Here is a 17,283-nt window from a genome sequence, read left to right as displayed (position 1 = left end):
ACAGACCCAAAAGTACCCACATAATTTGCTGCTAAACAGAAATTGCCCCCAGGACTCTTGAATTAATACAGATACATTTATTTGAAGCTATAATGGGCAAAAATAATGAGGCAAAAAAAGAGTTTAAACAGAAAAGCAAACTCCATTCATGAAATCTGAGTTCAGAGAGGTGGCCAAAAACAAAATAAGGAAAACATGTATAAACTGATGTATTGTCATAATGGGTTTTTTTTATATACTGCAGGGTGTTTTAACTCCCTTGTACAAACATGATGTTTGACAAGTCTTATATTTCTACTTGTGTTGTTGCTGATTGTACCTTATCGTCGAGTCTTTCAGCTACAGAAACACAAAGATCTATTAGATTTGGCTGCAGATTCCCATTCACAATCTTCTCATTATAGACATAAATCTACAATGTACGACAAGAAAAAAAAAGTTGTAACCATTATTTGATAATATAAATCTCAAGTCACCAGCAGGCTTCCATTCATTCAATTAACTTACTGGTCATACTGGGTCACATAGCTATATCACAATTAATGTTTGTAATGGTGTCAGTACAGAAAACATTTGAATATCTAATTACACTGTAGTTTATGCTCCTGCATTAGTTTTTGTGCACCCAAATAAAGAATGGCACCAGCATGTAACAGTTTAGAGCAGGGGTGGGCAGTTCTGGTCCTCAAGGGCCACAAACCAGTCTGGTTTTCAGGATATCCCTAATGAATATGCATGAGAGAGATTTGCATGCACTCTGCCTCAGTTGTATGCAAATCTATGTCATGCATATTCATTAGGATATCCTAAAACCTCGACAGGTTTGTGGCCCTCGAGGACTGAATTGCCCACCCTTGGTTTAGAGGAAATGGAGGTCAGCGGTAGATCAAAATGTTTTTGATAAAGCAGGAAAAAAATGTTACAAAATGTCAACAGGCAGTAGTAAATACAAGTTAGGAAAGCAAAAAAGACAGATGCCTTAGTCTTTTTCCAAATATTTATTAGAGTAGAGACGTATTTTTTTTTATAGTTTGCCCGACTCAGGCCGAGTTTCGCAGCTTACACAGCCGCTGCCTCAGGGGCTTGAGCACTCTCAGGAATCAAATATAGTTTAGGTGATGTGGATCACACCAAATGACCTATTTGTAATAGTAGGTGATTCACAGTAATAATGAATCTTGTCGCGCTGTCCCGTGCTCGATCTCTACCCAGAAAGAGCAAAAAAGACTAGGGACTCATTTTCAGTTTTTTTTTCCTGGGGAATTTATCATTGTTTATTATAACCAACCAAATGGCAGAAAATTAGTGGAAAAAAATACTCCTTTTTTCCTCAGTAATTTTCTTCTATTTTTGTTGGTTATAATAAACATGGATATATTCTTGGGGAAAAAAAAAAAAAAACTGAAAACGAAGGTCCTTAATTATGAAGCTGCTTGACTAGAAAACAAGATGAGGACAGAAAACTACTTATATTTGAGTGATATTTTTCTCTTTGTACAATGTTTATAAAGATAAAATTACAAAACAAAATAGCTGGGAAAGAAAAACAGGATATGAAAGTTTAAGATGGACAGGTTCAAGTGCAAAATTTTATAAAGAACTGTTAAACTGCCTTTTTGTCAAACAGTATACTTCAATATGAACTTAAACATTTAAGATGGTCTCCATCTTCAACACAAATTGAAAATGGAGGAAAAAAACTGATTCAAATCTAACTTAATTGTTATGGAAAGAAAAGTTGCTACTATGTTATCCCTATTCCAAAAGATTTAGGTTCCTTTTCTTTTAGTGTGTTTTGATTTTCACTTTTAGAGCAATATTCTTTTCCTAGATGGTACTGTGAAGATTGGGAGATTCACACTGCTTTCTCTGGTTTAAGCACAATCCATCTGAATACCCCTACACCCCTGTGCTTGTTCTTATGGATCAAATAATGGCAACTCACATCCCCATAATGCAGGACAGTTATGGGTACACACTGGAAAATACTGAGAATTACACCAATAGCCATATTTAAACTGAATCCTCAAACACTCTTAGAATTTTTCTACTAATTTTGAGTAATGTGGGAGTGAAAGACTTGACTGGATTGATTAGATTCAAGAAGTAGAAGAACATAGTACATGTCACTCTAAACCGAGCAAATATGAGTCACCATCACTGCCATACTTTGTCAGACCAAAGGTCCATCAAGCCCAGCATCTTTATCTCAGACATTGGCCAGTCCAGGGCACAAGTACCCAATAGGATCACACAGATCAAATTCTTTATGCTCATAACTAGGGATTAGCAGTGGTTTTCCCAAGTCTACATGGCTAATAGTGGTTTATGGACACTTCTTCCAAGACCTTGTCTATACAATTTTTAAACCCAGCTCCACTAACTGATTTTACCATAACCTCTGGCAACAAATTATATAGTTTAATTATACGCTAAGTGAAAAATACTTTCTCCGAATTGTTTTAAACGTGCCACCCATTAGGTTCACGGAGTGTGCCCTAGTCCTAGTACTATTGGTAAGGGTAAATAACCATTACCTAATTTTCTCATTCCATCCCACTCATGATTTCATAGATCTCTCAGCTGAAGGGCCCTACTCTTTACAGCCTTTACTCATGGGGGAGCCATTCCATCCCCTTTATTATTTTGGTCAGTCTTCTCTGTGCTTTTTCTCCACTACATCTTTTTTAAGATGGGGCAACCAGAACTGCACACAATATTCAAGGTGCAGTCACACAATGAATCAATACCCAGGCATTATATCTTCCATTTATCCTATTCCTTTATCATATGATTTGCTTTTTGTATTCCCGCTGCACATTGAGTCAAGGATTTCAAAATACTGGGGTGAATTTTAAAAGATAGATATCTAGCTATCTAATCTTGGAGTTATGCAGCTAGATCCCTTGTTTGAAAGCTGTCCTGTGACTAAGCTGCTAAATACAGATACTTACATTTCTCTCATGCCAAAACTGGGAGATACGCGCAGAAGACAGGCCGATGTGTGCCGCACAAATTTTAAAAGACGCCCGTGTACATGTGTATCTCCTGGTACAGGCACAAACTGTTTTCCCAAAAAAGGGGCAGGGTGTGGGTGTGGCCTGGGCATTCCAAGATTTATGAATGAAACCAGTGCATAACTACTTGTGTACAAGCTCGCGCCGGGGTCCCCTACTACGTAACTTGACTTCTGCTATGGATGATGTGTAAGGCCTAAAAACAAACAAAAAAAAAACTTGGCTTGTTAGCAGGGTTTTAAGGGTAGGGGCTAACAAGGTAAAATGGAGGCTAATGAAATGGGGGGAGGGGTTAGGAAGTCCTATCCTTTACCCTAGGCAAACTGAGGAAACTAGTAATTGCGTTGATGCATATGTCTACTAAAATCCCCCCACATACGCGGTTGGGGCAGCATTTACGCGCATATGCGCACATGTACTCGCATGCAGCCTATTTTAAACCATGCGCACATATACACGCCTCTGTTATAAAATGGCCATGGTCTTTGGCGTGAGCCAGCATACGTGCATACATGTGCACCCACGTGCTTGTTTAAAAGTTACCGTCAGTGCACGATGACTTCAAGATTCTTTTCCTGGGGGGTGATATCTAATACAGAACCCAGCATCATGTAACTATAGCTTGATTATTCTTCCCCATATGCAACACTTTGCATTTGTCCACATTAAATTTCATCTGCTGCTTAGACACTCAATACCCAGTCTCGCAATTCCTCACAACTGGTTTGTGATTTAACTATTCTGAATAATTTTAAGTCATCTGCAAACCTGATAACTCCTTTTTCCAGACCATTTATCCATATATTTAAAAAGTCCCTGTCCCAGTACAGATCCCTGGGGCACTTTCTCCAGTGAGAGATATGACTGTTTAGTCTTATTCTCTATTTCCTACCTGTTAGATAATTACCAGTCCACAATAGTGGACTGCCTCCTATCCCATGACTCTCTAATTTCCCGAGGAGCCTCTTATGAGGATCTTTGTCAAACACCTTTTGAAAATCAGATATATCAACCAACATTTATTTTATTTAGTGCTTTTTTTATACCGACATTCATGATACGGATCATGTCATATCAGTTTACAGGGAACAGAGGGTTATAACATTAACATTTAACATAGAGGAAAGGTAAAAGTTACAATAAAACAAGGGTACTGGAACTGGGGAGAAGAGAAGCCAAAGCAGAAGATAACTCGGTAACTATAACAAATCATATGCAATGTCTGAAATGGAGTGCATTGAATAGAAGGCATTAGTATATGCACTGCGGCATAGCTTACACGGGCCTGAGTTAAGGGAAGGCTTGTTGAAACAGCCAGGTCTTGAGTTTTTTCCTGAACGTCAGCAGGCAGGGTTCCTGTCTGAGATCAGGGGGAATAGCATTCCAGATGGCTGGTCCCGTTATCGAGAAGGCCCGTTCTCTAGTGGCTGAATGATGGGTGGATTTGGTTGGCGGGGCGTGGAGAGATCCTTTGTAAGCTTCTCTGATGGGTCTTGAAGAGGTGTGGAGTCTGAGTGGGCATTAAAGGTCGATGGGGACCTGGTTGTGAATGGTTTTGTGAATGATGGTGAGGGACCTGTGAGGGATTCTAAAGCTTATAGGTAGCCAGTGCAGATTTCTGAGGATGGGCGTGATGTGATCTCTTCTGTTGGTATTTGTTAGGATTCTAGCGGCCGCGTTTGAAGCATCTGAAGAGGTTTGGTGGAGGAGGCGGGGAGACCTAGCAGAACAGAGTTGCAATAGTCTATCTTGGAGAATATAATGGCCTGGAGGACAGTTCTGAAGTCGTGGAAGTGCAGAGGAGATTTAAGTCGTTTTAGCACCTGTAGTTTGTAGAAGCAGTCCTTGGTTGTGTGATTGATGAACCTTTTTAAATTCAGATGGTTGTCAATTATTACACCAAGATCTCTTGTTTGGGTGACCAGGATGTTGGGGTGGGTCGGCTGGAGAATATCACTGTAGTCAGGAGATATGAGGAGGAGTTCCGTCTTGGCAGAGTTCAGTACAAGGTTTAGACTGGTGAGGAGGAGGTTGATAGCTTGGAGGCAGTTGTCCCAGAACTTAAATGTTTTCGTAAGGGATTCAGTTATAGGGATAAGGATTTGTACGTCATCGGTGTAAAGATAGTGTTTTAGTTTTAGGTTTTTAAGCAGCTGGCAGAGGGGAAGGAGGTAGATATTGAAGAGAGTGGGGGACAAGGCAGAGCTCTGAGGTACTCCTAGTGAAGAATTGATGCATGGGGACTCTTTGTTGTTGATTTTGACTTTATAGCCTCTATTACTGAGAAAAGAATCAAACCAACTAAAGGCCGTTCCTGTTATCCCAATGTCAGATAGTTGATTTAGGAGGATGGAGTGGTTCACCATGTCAAAAGCCGCCGAGATGTCAAGAAGTCCTAGAATGAAGGATTGGCCTTTGTCCAGGCCCATGATGAGGTAAGTCTGTGAAGGAGATGAGGAGGGTTTCGGTGCTCAGTGATTTGCGGAATCCGTATTGAGTTGGGTGGAGTATCTTATGATCTTCAAGGTAGTCTGATAATTGGGTATTGACTAGTTTTTCCATAATCTTGGCGACAAAGGACAGATTGGAGATAGGGCGGAAATCGTTGGGTTCCCTGGGGTCTAGGTTCGGTTTCTTAAGAAGGGGTTTGCGAGAGGCAAGTTTTAGAGCATCAGGGAAGACTCCTTGTGATAGCGAGCAGTTTATAATATCAGCCAGATGCTTGGAGATGGTGTCCGGCACCGATAGGAATAGTTTAGTCGGGATTTGGTCGTAAGGATGGGTAGAGGGTTTCATTCTCTTTATTAGGGATTCAATCTCCAAGGCGGATGTAGATTCAAATGATTCAAGTGTGGCTCCCGAATTAGAGAAAGAGGAGCAGGATATGGGCGTTGAGGTTGAGCTAGGTGGCAGGAGTGTTAAGATGTTGGAGATTTTGCTCTGGAAGAAGATTGCAAGTTCGTTGGCCTTAGATTGTGCTTGGTCATCCGGAATGGACGGGGTGGTGGTTTTTGTGAGTTCAGATACATAGGAGAATAAGGCCTTGGCATCTAATGCGAGGTCGTGGATTCTGTGAGCGTAAAAATCTATTTTTGTTCGTAGGATGGAGTTCCTGTAGAAGTGGAGGGCGGATTTGTAGGCAGCTAACGTGCTGGGGCAGGGGGCCTTGCACCATTTGTTCTCTTTCTGCCTGAGGTTTTGTTTAAGTTTTCGGAGTTCATTGGAGAACAACGGTTGTTTTCTGTTCAAGGCTGGGCTGATTTTTTTGGCTGACAGTGGGCATAATTTGTTAGCTACCGATTCTGTGATGCTGTGCCATGAGATAAGGGCCGAGTTGGGGTTTGAGACATCTAGGGTAAGAAGGTCTTTGGCTAGGTGTTCGCTGAGGACCTCAGGGGTGCACGATCTCCTGTAGTGAAATGTAGATTGGAGGGGGTGAGAAGTAGGACTTTCTTTCATCGTGAGGGTGGTAGAAATCAGCGAATAGTCTAACCAGGGGAGTGGGACGCAATCGGGAGGGGTGAAGTGTGTAAAGCCAGAGTTTATGAAAATAAGGTCTAGGGTGTGGCCAGCTTTATAGGTGGGCTTGTTTATAATTTGTTTGTCCACATTTATTAACCCCTTCAAAAAAAATCTAATGGATTTGTAAGACAAGACTTCCTTGTGCTAAATCCATGTTGGCTCTGCCCATTAATCTATGTCTATCCAGATGGTCAATAACTTTATTCTTCAAAATAGCTTCTACCAATTTTGCTTGATACAGACATCAAGCTCACTAGTCTGTGGTTTCCTGGATTATCCCTGGAACCCTTTTTAAAAATGGGCATTATGTTGGCCAATCCTCAGGTACTGCAGCTGATTTGAATGAAAAGTCAGAGATTACAAGTTTAAGTTTGGTATTTTTCTGTTCACTTTTTCCAGAACTCTGAGGTGTATGACATCCTGTCCCAGTGATTTGTTACTCTCTAGTTGATCAAGTTGTTCTATTACATCTTTCTTGTAAGTTCCTCAGAATCATTACCTTCAAAGAATGTCTGATGTAGGTATCTCCCTGATACCCTCCTCAGTAAAGACTGAAGCAAAGAATTAATTTAGTTTTTCTGCTATTGCCTAGTCATCTATGAGTGCCCCTTTTACTTCTCGGTCATCTAACAGTCCAACTCCCTTACAGGCTTCCGGCTTTGATATAATTGAGAAAGTTTTTTTTTTGATTTCACCTCTTTGACAAACTTCTTTTCAAATTATCTTTTGGCCTGCCATATTAATATTTCACATTTAACTTGCCAATGCTTATGCTCTTTCCTATTTTCTTCACTTGAAACCATTTTCCAATTTTTGAAAAATATTCTTTTGGCTTTAAGAAACTCTTTTACCTCACCATTTAACTCTTTTACTATTTGAAAACAAAAGTGAGATGTTCCATAGTACATGAACTTCTCAAGCTCCTTTGCTGCTTTTCATGACTTAAGCTTTGCCTTTTTGTTTTCTGTGAGTTTTCTTTTTTATGTTATGTAGTGTGATGAATTCCTGCAATATGACTGTATAAGCTGGTTTTATATTTGAAAATAATAAAACTAAATGAGTTTCCAATTTCCAAAAGCCATTATCAGATGAGACTAAAAAATGTAAATATGTATATCCTAGAGAAGAAAAGACAAATGGGGGATATGATAGGAGACATTTAAATAGTTATAAATAATGGAAAAAAAGCAAATGTTTTTCAAAAGAAATAATGCTCCAGAACAAGATATCATGGTATGAGGCTCCAAGGAAGTAGACTCAGGAGCAATATCAAAAAATGTTTCTTCACAGAGGGATGGTGAATAGAGTGGCCTCTCTGTGGCGGTGGTAAGATAAAGACAGTAACAGACTTCATTAGACCATATAAGCACAGAGAATTCCTAAGTGTGAAGAAGTGAGGAGAAAGTCAAGAGATCAACTGGGGTCCATAGCAGTGCATAAGGAGTGAAACTGGACAGACTTGATGGGGTTTATGGTCCTTACTGAGCTGTAATAGCTTATGTTTCTATTTCATACACTCACCTGCTGGGCATAAGACATTTCCACACTGTCCAAAGAGCTGCGACCTGGAGGTCCCGAATCACTAACATAACTAGGCTGTAAAAGAAATATTAAAACAGTAAAACATATTGTACCATTTATTATACAGGAGTTATATAGGATATATCAATCGCAATTTATGCTGACTTGTTCTTTTATAGTTACTTTTATTTATTTATTTATTTATTTTTTTACTTACAATAAAGTTTCATATCAGTTCAACAGAAGAAAATTAAAAAGCAATTGCTGGAGGACAGTTGCAACCAGCTAGAGCAGTAGAAATGCTGTTACATTACTATCATCACTAATAAAGGCTATACAATATCCATTAAAATTTATTTCAAATCAACCATCGAGTGAAACTGAGGTAAAAATATAAGCCAGCAAAGAGCTTGTGCTAAATCAGCTTGCAATTGAATGTAGTCAATGAGATAAGTAATAATCAAGGTAACCATGATCTGGCCAGGCCCTTGTAAATTAACCCCCACTATTCATGAAGCACACTGACGCGAGTGAGAAATAAAAGGTCACAGCTTTATCATCAACTCTTGTTAGGTAGTCCAAACTTTGTACCTGAACCTCGTTAAACACTTGGGTCCTATGGTCCACCCCGAGCAACCTAGACATCTTGAAGTCTGGGCTTACTGGACAGTTAGACCTGTGTAGGCAAGGCTGTCAGCACCCTGAGTCTGTGACATGGCTACAGTGGGAGCCATCAGCCTGTTGTCACACTGGAGCCTACTGCCCAGCAACAGGCATTCCCAGTCATTCCACTGAGAGCTTTCTATCAGCTGGAAATGCTCAAACATAGGTGTCCTCCTCCTCCCTTCCACCCGGCTCAAACACCATACCACGGGGTCAGATAACGAGGCTTGCCCAGAATCCCCCACCCCACCCCTGCCAAGCTGTTGCCTTGATCATGCCATAATAAACCTCTGCTCCAAAGGCCATGCTAAACCCCAATGGAAAGTATCCAAGCCTCTTTTTAAAGCACAGAGGAACAGAGACTTAATCATGTCAGAAGGTGGATGCTGTCAGTCTGGAATCAGTTTGCACAATCCACAGATATCCAATTGTGTCAGACACCTCCTGTGGTTTGTGGCAAATCTGCCTACCTGCCTATTAACCTTGTCAATCCCAAACATGACCACAACCACCAGAGGCAGGTTTTAGGCAGCCAAGAAGTGGGGAGAGCAATATCATTTCTGACATCATCCAATAACTGCTGACCCTTTAAACTGCTACAATCATTACCCTCCAAGTAGACCACTGCCACCATTAGGCATGCTGATCTAGCAAGCAAGAGGCAAAGCAAAGGAACTAAGTTATCCCAATGCATAACCCTTCAGTCAATCCATCACATCCAAACATCTCAAGCTGCTAGGCCCAGATGTGTGCTGAACTTACAGGAGCTCACATATCTATTTACCTAGTGCACAAGAGTCCCCTACAATACATACCATCCATTGTTACCAGCTACCATCTAGAAGAGGAGGGAAGAATTCTACTTCAATGCATAACTACACTGCAGGCACTGTCCAGCCATCTGACATAGAACGCACAGGGTGCAGAGCAATACCTGCCTATACGCTAAATTGGGTCTCCAGTTAGATCAAAGCTGCTGCACTGGAGGCAGCCCCAGTTCGGAAGGAATGTGTATTATACTGCCCGAGATGCAACCCTGCCATTGTGAGGGTGTGCTTTAAGACGGCTGTAAACTGGAACCTGCTCAACCACATAGCAGGTGTATTAGCAACTGCCAACCACCCCAGGCCCTATTGTTAAGTATTACTTCACATTTCTGACTGGCATGCAAGTAGCCCTGGGAGCTCTATCAATGTACTGTTCTCTCCCCTGCCTATCTGATCAATTTTAGATTGCTAAATATGCAGAAATAATTTGTCCCTGCCCCCAACAGTATGACGCCTACTGATAAAAGCCGAACTTGGCCTCCATATTACAAACAGCTGCCACCAGCTCACTCACAAAAAAATGCAGCAAAGAATGCTACTGCGAATGCCGTTCAAAATATCATCACCTGAAAGGCAGCTGCTGCCATTGCTGGGAGACCATGACACAGTATTAACAGCAGATCACATGTGACAGGCTGTCTGGTATCAAGGTTGAAGCTGACCTCCTAGGCCCATTCAATTATAACTATATTCATTGCAAAGCAGGTGATAGGGTTAGACCAGTGGTTCGCAACCTTTTTTCGGCCGGGACACACCTGACAGATGGTTCTCACATGCGTGACACACTGAATATGTGACCGTCATGGGGCTATATGTAAATATACACTCTGCATCCATGGGAAACCCCTTGACCTCCAAAAATTGATGCAGAGCAGAACTAGAGCATCACACATAGAACTCACCATGCAAAAAAAAGATATTCTGGTTCTGATGACATCTCCGTAAAAGCAAAACAAACTCCCTTTACTACCAGGCACAATAGCCCTCCTTATGAAAAGGCAATAATTTACCACTAATGCATATTCTAGTGAGAAAACACAACAAATAAGATTGCTACAATTGCCTACATGCTAGTTAAATACCTCACCTCGGTCACACACACAGAACCAACCTTCACCAAATACAGAAAGACCACAAATTATAAATATGGAGACAAACTGGAATGGAAAACCAAAATAAGCCACTCTGCATGCAGTGCAAACCTGGAGAAATGGAAAGAGAAATATAGCACCTAACACAGTCCCAGGATCTGCAATAATGCACAGAAACTAATCTGCTCAAAGTTACACCTGCATTATGGAACAAATAACAACCCTATCTATGAAAAGGCAACACTACAAATATTAAATCAGGTCCTAAACACTAATTCACCTCCTAATAGGAAAACAGAACAACCCAAGCTGCTATAGATCCCCACACAGAAATAATTGTAAAACTATATTAATAAATGTTTCAAAACAGCTGATGAACAGAAGAAGGTCAAACAATTAAAACTCATAAAAATTATTTTAAAAATTGTTTTGTTTTTTTTTATCAATTTTCAATTTACACATCAAGAAAACAATCTTGTGTAGAAAGCATTTTACAATAAACATTATAAACACAATACATATTCTCTCCCTTATCATTATGCTTTTAAAGTCCTTGTCATTAAGGGGAGATTCTTAACACAACCATAGGAAATACATCTTATACTTTTAAAGAAAGACAGGACCTAATACAGGAGTATTTATAATTTCAAAACGGATCCAGCTGTAAGCACTTAGTACTCAGCCTTCCAACACCGGAGAGGATGTTAATATCTCAAGGGAGTACTTTTTAAAGAAATTCTCTAACTGTTCAGGTTGAAAGAATATATATGAAATATTTCGATATTTTATGCTACATTTGCATGGATATTTTAGGATATACATAGCTCCCATCTTTTGAACTTGAGATCTCAGATTCAAGAACTGCTTCCTTCTGAGCTGCGTGCTTCTTGCCAGATCTGGGAATAAAACCCAAAAATATTTCAGCTCTATTTCAAAAGTATGATCTTAAAATCCAATCTCTATCAGATTCAAGGAGGAACGTCACTATCAATGTAGCTGGCTTCAACTTGCTCAGTTTGGGTAATTTCAATTATATTCGTTATAGCCAATCCTGGAGTTTCTGATATTACTGGTGTCACTGGGTCAAAACTTGAAAGTCTTTTTCCCCTTCTTTCTCTTTTTTCTTGAAGAATGGTATATAGTATACCCTAGATGTTGGGGGGATCGCCGCCGCCTCAGGAACCTTCAAAATCTGTAGGAGATATTGTCTCCACATATCTCGTGAAGTCACCATGGGGTCTTTAGGAAAATTAAACAAACGTAAATTTCTCCCTTTTATTTGATTTTCCATGTTTTCCATACGATTCATCAGAATAGTATTTTCTTTGTTAATATTACTTTGAAGATTTCTCATCTTTCAAATCCGTTTCAACCCTTTCAAATTTAACCTTTTGTGTTTATTTATTTATTTAAAATTTTTTGTATACAGACATTCGTTAGGAAAACATCACATCGGTTTCCATGTAACAAACTGGCCAACGGGGCTTTACAATGAAACTGATAAGGGAACTGGGTAGGGGGGAAGAAGGGGGAAAACGAAAGGAAAATGCTGTACAAATAGATAAGTGTAATAAAATGGTTAAATATAAGCAATGAAAAATTATATACAAGTATTATATACTTGTATATAATGAAAAATTATATACAAGTAAATTATTTACAATAAAAGTTCTGGGGAGGGCGTTTGGAAGGGAAAAGGGGGAATCGGTAGTATGCTTGGGGGGCGGGGGGGGAGATAGGTAGTATGCTTGAGGGGCAATGAGAGGGGCGGGGGGGAGAGGGGTGGGAGAAAGGAGTAACAAGCAGGGGGGTTCATGCGTAGGCTCGTGTAAAAAGCCAAGTCTTGAGATTTTGTCTAAATTTTTTGGCGCAGGTCTCATGGCATCAGTTCTTCCTCTACCTTACCGACTCTTTCCATGGTGTTATTTATCAAAGAGGCCAACGGATTAATCTGATTGAAAAGATTGTCATTGACTGTTTGCACAGCTTCCCAAATTTTTTCTAGGGAAAAAACCTCCGGTTTTACTAATTCCTTCTTTTTAGGTAATTTTAAAAGTACTTTCCTTTCTGTTGGAGGCTATTCCGTGCAGCCTACAGCGTCTCCCAGGCCGGTCTCTTCACCTAAGTGCAGCGTCAGTTGGTTCTCTCCTCCGCCTTCATTGTCCTCCAATGAACCTCCAGTGGTTTCGCTCTCACTCCTCCGGAACAGACCGCTCCCGTCCACCTCACGTAGAGCCGCGGGATTTCCTGGGGACATCCGATCAACCGGGGACAAGGTCATCTGAAGCTCCTGTGGGGAGGCAGTTTCCTCTTCCACCCGCTCTCCCCGCTGCGAGCCGCCATCCGGTTTCTGCTCCCATATTACATGTGAGTCCATTGGGCCCTGAATTCGACCCTCAGGAACTGCTCCCAATTTTCTCTTTCCTTAGCCCTCCTTTTTCTTGCAGTGTGAGACATTTTCTTTTGAATTCACTTATTTCCCTCAGAGCCCAAGTCACACATGTCTGGTCCAAATATCAATAAAATATTTCAAAACAGTAGACATCACATAATACTCAATAATTAATATCACGTTCAAACACGGTCCAACCGCCTGGCACGTAGCCATTCTAGCAGATCTTAGTGTCATCCGCAAAAAGACAAACCTTACCTTCTATCCCGTCCAGAATGTCGCTCACAAAGATATTGAACAGGACCGGTCCCAACACCGATCTTTGCGGTACACCGCTTAAAACCGCTCTCTCTTCAGAGAGAGTTCCATTTACCATCACACATTGTCTTCTGTCCATCAACCAGTTTGCAATCCAGGCCACCACCTCGGCACTCACTCCTAAGCTTCTCATTTTATTCACCAGTCTCCTGTGTGGGACTGTATCAAAAGCTTTGCTGAAATCCAAGATGACAGAGTGCTCTTCCTTGATCCAATTCCTTGGTTACCCAGTCAAAAAATTCTATCAGATTTGTCTAACAGGATCTTCCCCTGGTGAATCCATGCTGCCTCTGATCCAGCAATTCTCCCGACTGTAGATAGTTCACTATTCTCTCTTTCAACAGCGACTCCATTACTTTTCCCACCACAGAGGTGAGGCTATCCGGTCTGTAATTACCAGCCTCTTCTCTGTTTCCACTCTTGTGAAGCGGGATCACCACCGCTCTTCTCCAGTCACTTGGCACCACTCCCATTTCTAGGGATCTATTGAACAGGTCACACAGTGGACCCGCCAGCACATCTCTGAGCTTCCTCAGTATCCTGGGATGAACCTCATCAGGCCCTATGGCTTTGTCCACTTTCAGTTTCCTCAGCTCTTCCCATACATTCTCTTCTGTAAATGGATTTACATCTACTCCATTCCCCTCTAGTTTGTTAACTAGCAATGGTCCTTCTCCAGGGTCTTCTTGAGTGAACACAGAACTGAAGTATTTGTTTACTATTTCTGCCATTTCTTCGTCTCTCTCCACACATCTTCGTCTCTCTCCACACACCCCAGTCACCTCCCTGCCTCTCACACACACTCCAGTCACCTCCCTAACCAGTCTCCCTCTCTCACACACACCCCAGTCACCTCCCTAACCAGTCTCTCTCTCTAACACATACCACAGTCACCTCCCTGCCCAGTCTCTCTCTCACACACAACCCAGTCACCTCCCTGCCCAGTCTCTGTCTCTCACACACAACCCAGTCACCTCCCTGCCCTGTCTCTCTCTCTCACACACACCCCAGTCACCTCTCTAACCAGTCTCTCTCTCTCACACACACACCCCAGTCACCTCCCTAACTAGTCTCTCTTTCTAACACATACCCCAGTCACCTCCCTGCCCAGTCTCTCTCTCTCTCACACACTCCAGTCACCTCCCTGCCCAGTCTCTGTCTCTCACACACACCCCAGTCACCTCCCTGCCCAGTCTCTGTCTCTCACACACAACCCTGTCACCTCCCTGCCCAGTCTCTGTCTCTCACACACATCCCAGTCACCTCCCTGCCCAGTCTCTGTCTCTCACACACATCCCAGTCACCTCCCTGCCCAGTCTCTCTCACACAGACCCGTCACCTCCCTGCCCAGTCTCTCTCACACAGACCCCAGTCACCTCCCTGCCCAGTCTCTGCCTCTCACACACATTTTGCTTAGAGCCCCAATGCTGTGTGCCCCTTTAATTTCGCAGTGGCAGATTTCCCAATGCTGTCGCTGCCTTCTCAGCCGCACTGAAGCAGCAAACAATTATTTTAGAAAAATATGCCACAGAACTCAAGCCTTTCATCTGGCTGTCGGGATATCCCTAGTCTCCCGCGGCCCATCTGCCTACTTTTATGGCTGCTGGGAGCGCCAATTGCCCCATCTGAAATCAGCATGGCTGAGTGCCACTTTTACTTTAATCGCGGCTTTGCCACACTCACTGTTGCATCGGGGGGGGGGGGGAAATTCCCGGAGCAACCGGCCTCTTCATGCTTGCGACTCACTGCCGCTTTGGGGACTCCCTACTCTATCACGGTTCCCTGCCACTTTGGAAGCGGAAAATCCTGGCACGGCTGGCCTCTTTTCTTTGTGACTCACCACTGTGTTTAATTTCAGCACTTCCAGCCCGTGGCGGCCACAGGGTCGGGCTTCTTCGCTGCCATGGGCCTGGACACTGCCATCCTCCCAGCCCCCCTCAAATCACCCCACCCCCTTGTTGTGAGATGCCTCCCTTCTTCCTGCCCCACTGGCAATCAGCGGCTTCTTCCTCCCACTGGTAGGAAGAAGGGAAGAGGCTTCCGATTGGCCCGCGGGGGCAAGAAGAAGGGAGGAAGCTTCCCATTTGCCCACGGGGGCAGGAAGAAGGGAGGAGGCTTCCCATTGGCCCGCGGGGGCAGAAGAAAGGTAAAGGGAAGTATAATTGGGGCTATGGGACACCAGGAGCCACGACTCACCAGCTGGTGCTTGACGACACATTGGTGTGTCGCAACACATCGGTTGAGAACCACTGGGTTAGACCAACCTTGGACTGTAAGTGTGCGCTTGCCTTTTACTTAGACCGCACCGCAGCCCACAGGAAGTCCACCCAACTCTGTTTCTTTTGACAAAGACAAATATATGGTCACGGTGGGCAAGCATACTCTCTCCAACTGGTTGGCAGACTGCATTGCATTCTGCTACCAGCAAGCAGGCCTTCCACTTGATGGATGAGTGAAGGCGCACTCAGTCAGGGCCATGGCAACCTCAGTAGCACACTACTGTTCAGTACCGATTGCTGACATCTGCAGGGCCGCGACGTGGAGCTCTCTGCAGCCCATTACTGTCTCGACAAGGCTGGTTGGCAAGACACCGTCTTTGGCCAGTCTGTCCTACAGAACTTGTTCCCAGTGTAAAAACCCAACTTTTCCTATCTAGGCCCGCTGTGATTTTCAGGCTGCCTTTTGGTTGTCAACACCACCCCAGTCATTGTGCCTGTTGCACATTTTTGGGTGCTCGTTGAACCGCTAATTTCTAAAGTATCCTGTAGCTTGCTATTCACCCATCTGTGAGGACTACCATCCTTCTTGTCCTAGGAGAAAGCAGAGTTGCTTACCTGTAACAGGTGTTGCCCAGGACAGCAGGATGTTATTCCTCACGAAACCCACCCGACACCCCACGGAGTTAGGTTCGATAACATTTTCTTTTTTTTATTTTTTGCTACAAACAAGACTGAAGAGGAACCCCGTGTGGCCGCAGGGTTAGTGGCATGCTGGGCATGCTCAGTGTGCCAGTCAAAGTTCTAGAAACTTTGACAAAAGTATTCCATGACAGGGCTCCATCTGATGATATCACCCATCTGTGAGGACTAACATCCTGCTGTCCTGGGAGAACACCTGTTACAGGTAAGCAACTCTGCTTTCTTGAGATATATCTGCATACAATAGAGGCAGTGCATGCAAATCTCTCTCATGCATATTCACTGTGAATATCCTGAAAACTATACCTGTTTGTGGCTCTTGAGGATTGGAGATGATCACCTCTTCTTCCAGCCAGGCAGGTTTACAGGACATCTCTAATGAATATGCACACGATACATACAACGGAAGCAACAAATGCAAATATATCATATGCATATTTACTAGAGATATCCTGAAAAGCTGATTAGCTGAAGAGGGCTGGACCTATTCTGAAAATCAGTTCAGCATCACCGAATTAGAGGACCTTTACGACTCCAAATATAACAAGCAGAGACATTAGCTGCTTGCTATATTTGGAGTCATAAAGGTCTTTTTCTTTTCATGATACTTACAATAGGCTACAGATAGTGTTTTTTATATTGTTATGGGTTAGTACAGAAGTAGCAGTTATCTAATTGGTATACAGATTTGTATTATATTGTACCGATAAGTGTTTAAATAAACATCCAAATGGTAATCACAAAGAATATTTTTTAGTTTAAAATGTACCTCACTTTCTTGAGTAAAGTCAAGAGAATCCTCCCCAGAAGCAAGCAACGTATGTAGAATCCTTTGTTTCACTTGTTCCCATTCAACCAGCATTGATTCTCTATGATACTCTTCTGCCATGGCAAAGGTCTGTCCAGAAGAAACAGAAAGCTAAGCAATCACAAATTAAAGCAATTAAGCATCAATTATTTTCTACAGCTCATTCTACAAGTGATAACTTGAAAAACAAGTGCTATTAAGTGCTA

General features: G+C 42.5%; 1 protein-coding gene across 1 annotated transcript in view; it reads right to left on the bottom strand.

Moving 5' to 3' along the window:
* NUP93 (nucleoporin 93) overlaps nucleotides 1–17,283 on the bottom strand; it is a 223,416-nt gene that overhangs the window by 96,578 nt on the left and 109,555 nt on the right. The window contains exons 5-7 of the mRNA XM_029608719.1: nucleotides 17,039–17,167; nucleotides 8,061–8,135; nucleotides 320–412 (exon numbers count right to left, since the gene is read on the bottom strand). Of these exons, the coding sequence (XP_029464579.1) occupies nucleotides 320–412; nucleotides 8,061–8,135; nucleotides 17,039–17,167 (297 nt within the window). The remainder of the gene's footprint in view (nucleotides 1–319; nucleotides 413–8,060; nucleotides 8,136–17,038; nucleotides 17,168–17,283) is intronic.

Source organism: Rhinatrema bivittatum, chromosome 7 (genome assembly GCF_901001135.1).
Source record: "Rhinatrema bivittatum chromosome 7, aRhiBiv1.1, whole genome shotgun sequence".
NCBI lineage: Eukaryota > Metazoa > Chordata > Amphibia > Gymnophiona > Rhinatrematidae > Rhinatrema > Rhinatrema bivittatum.
This window is presented reverse-complemented; position numbering and strand designations above follow the sequence as displayed.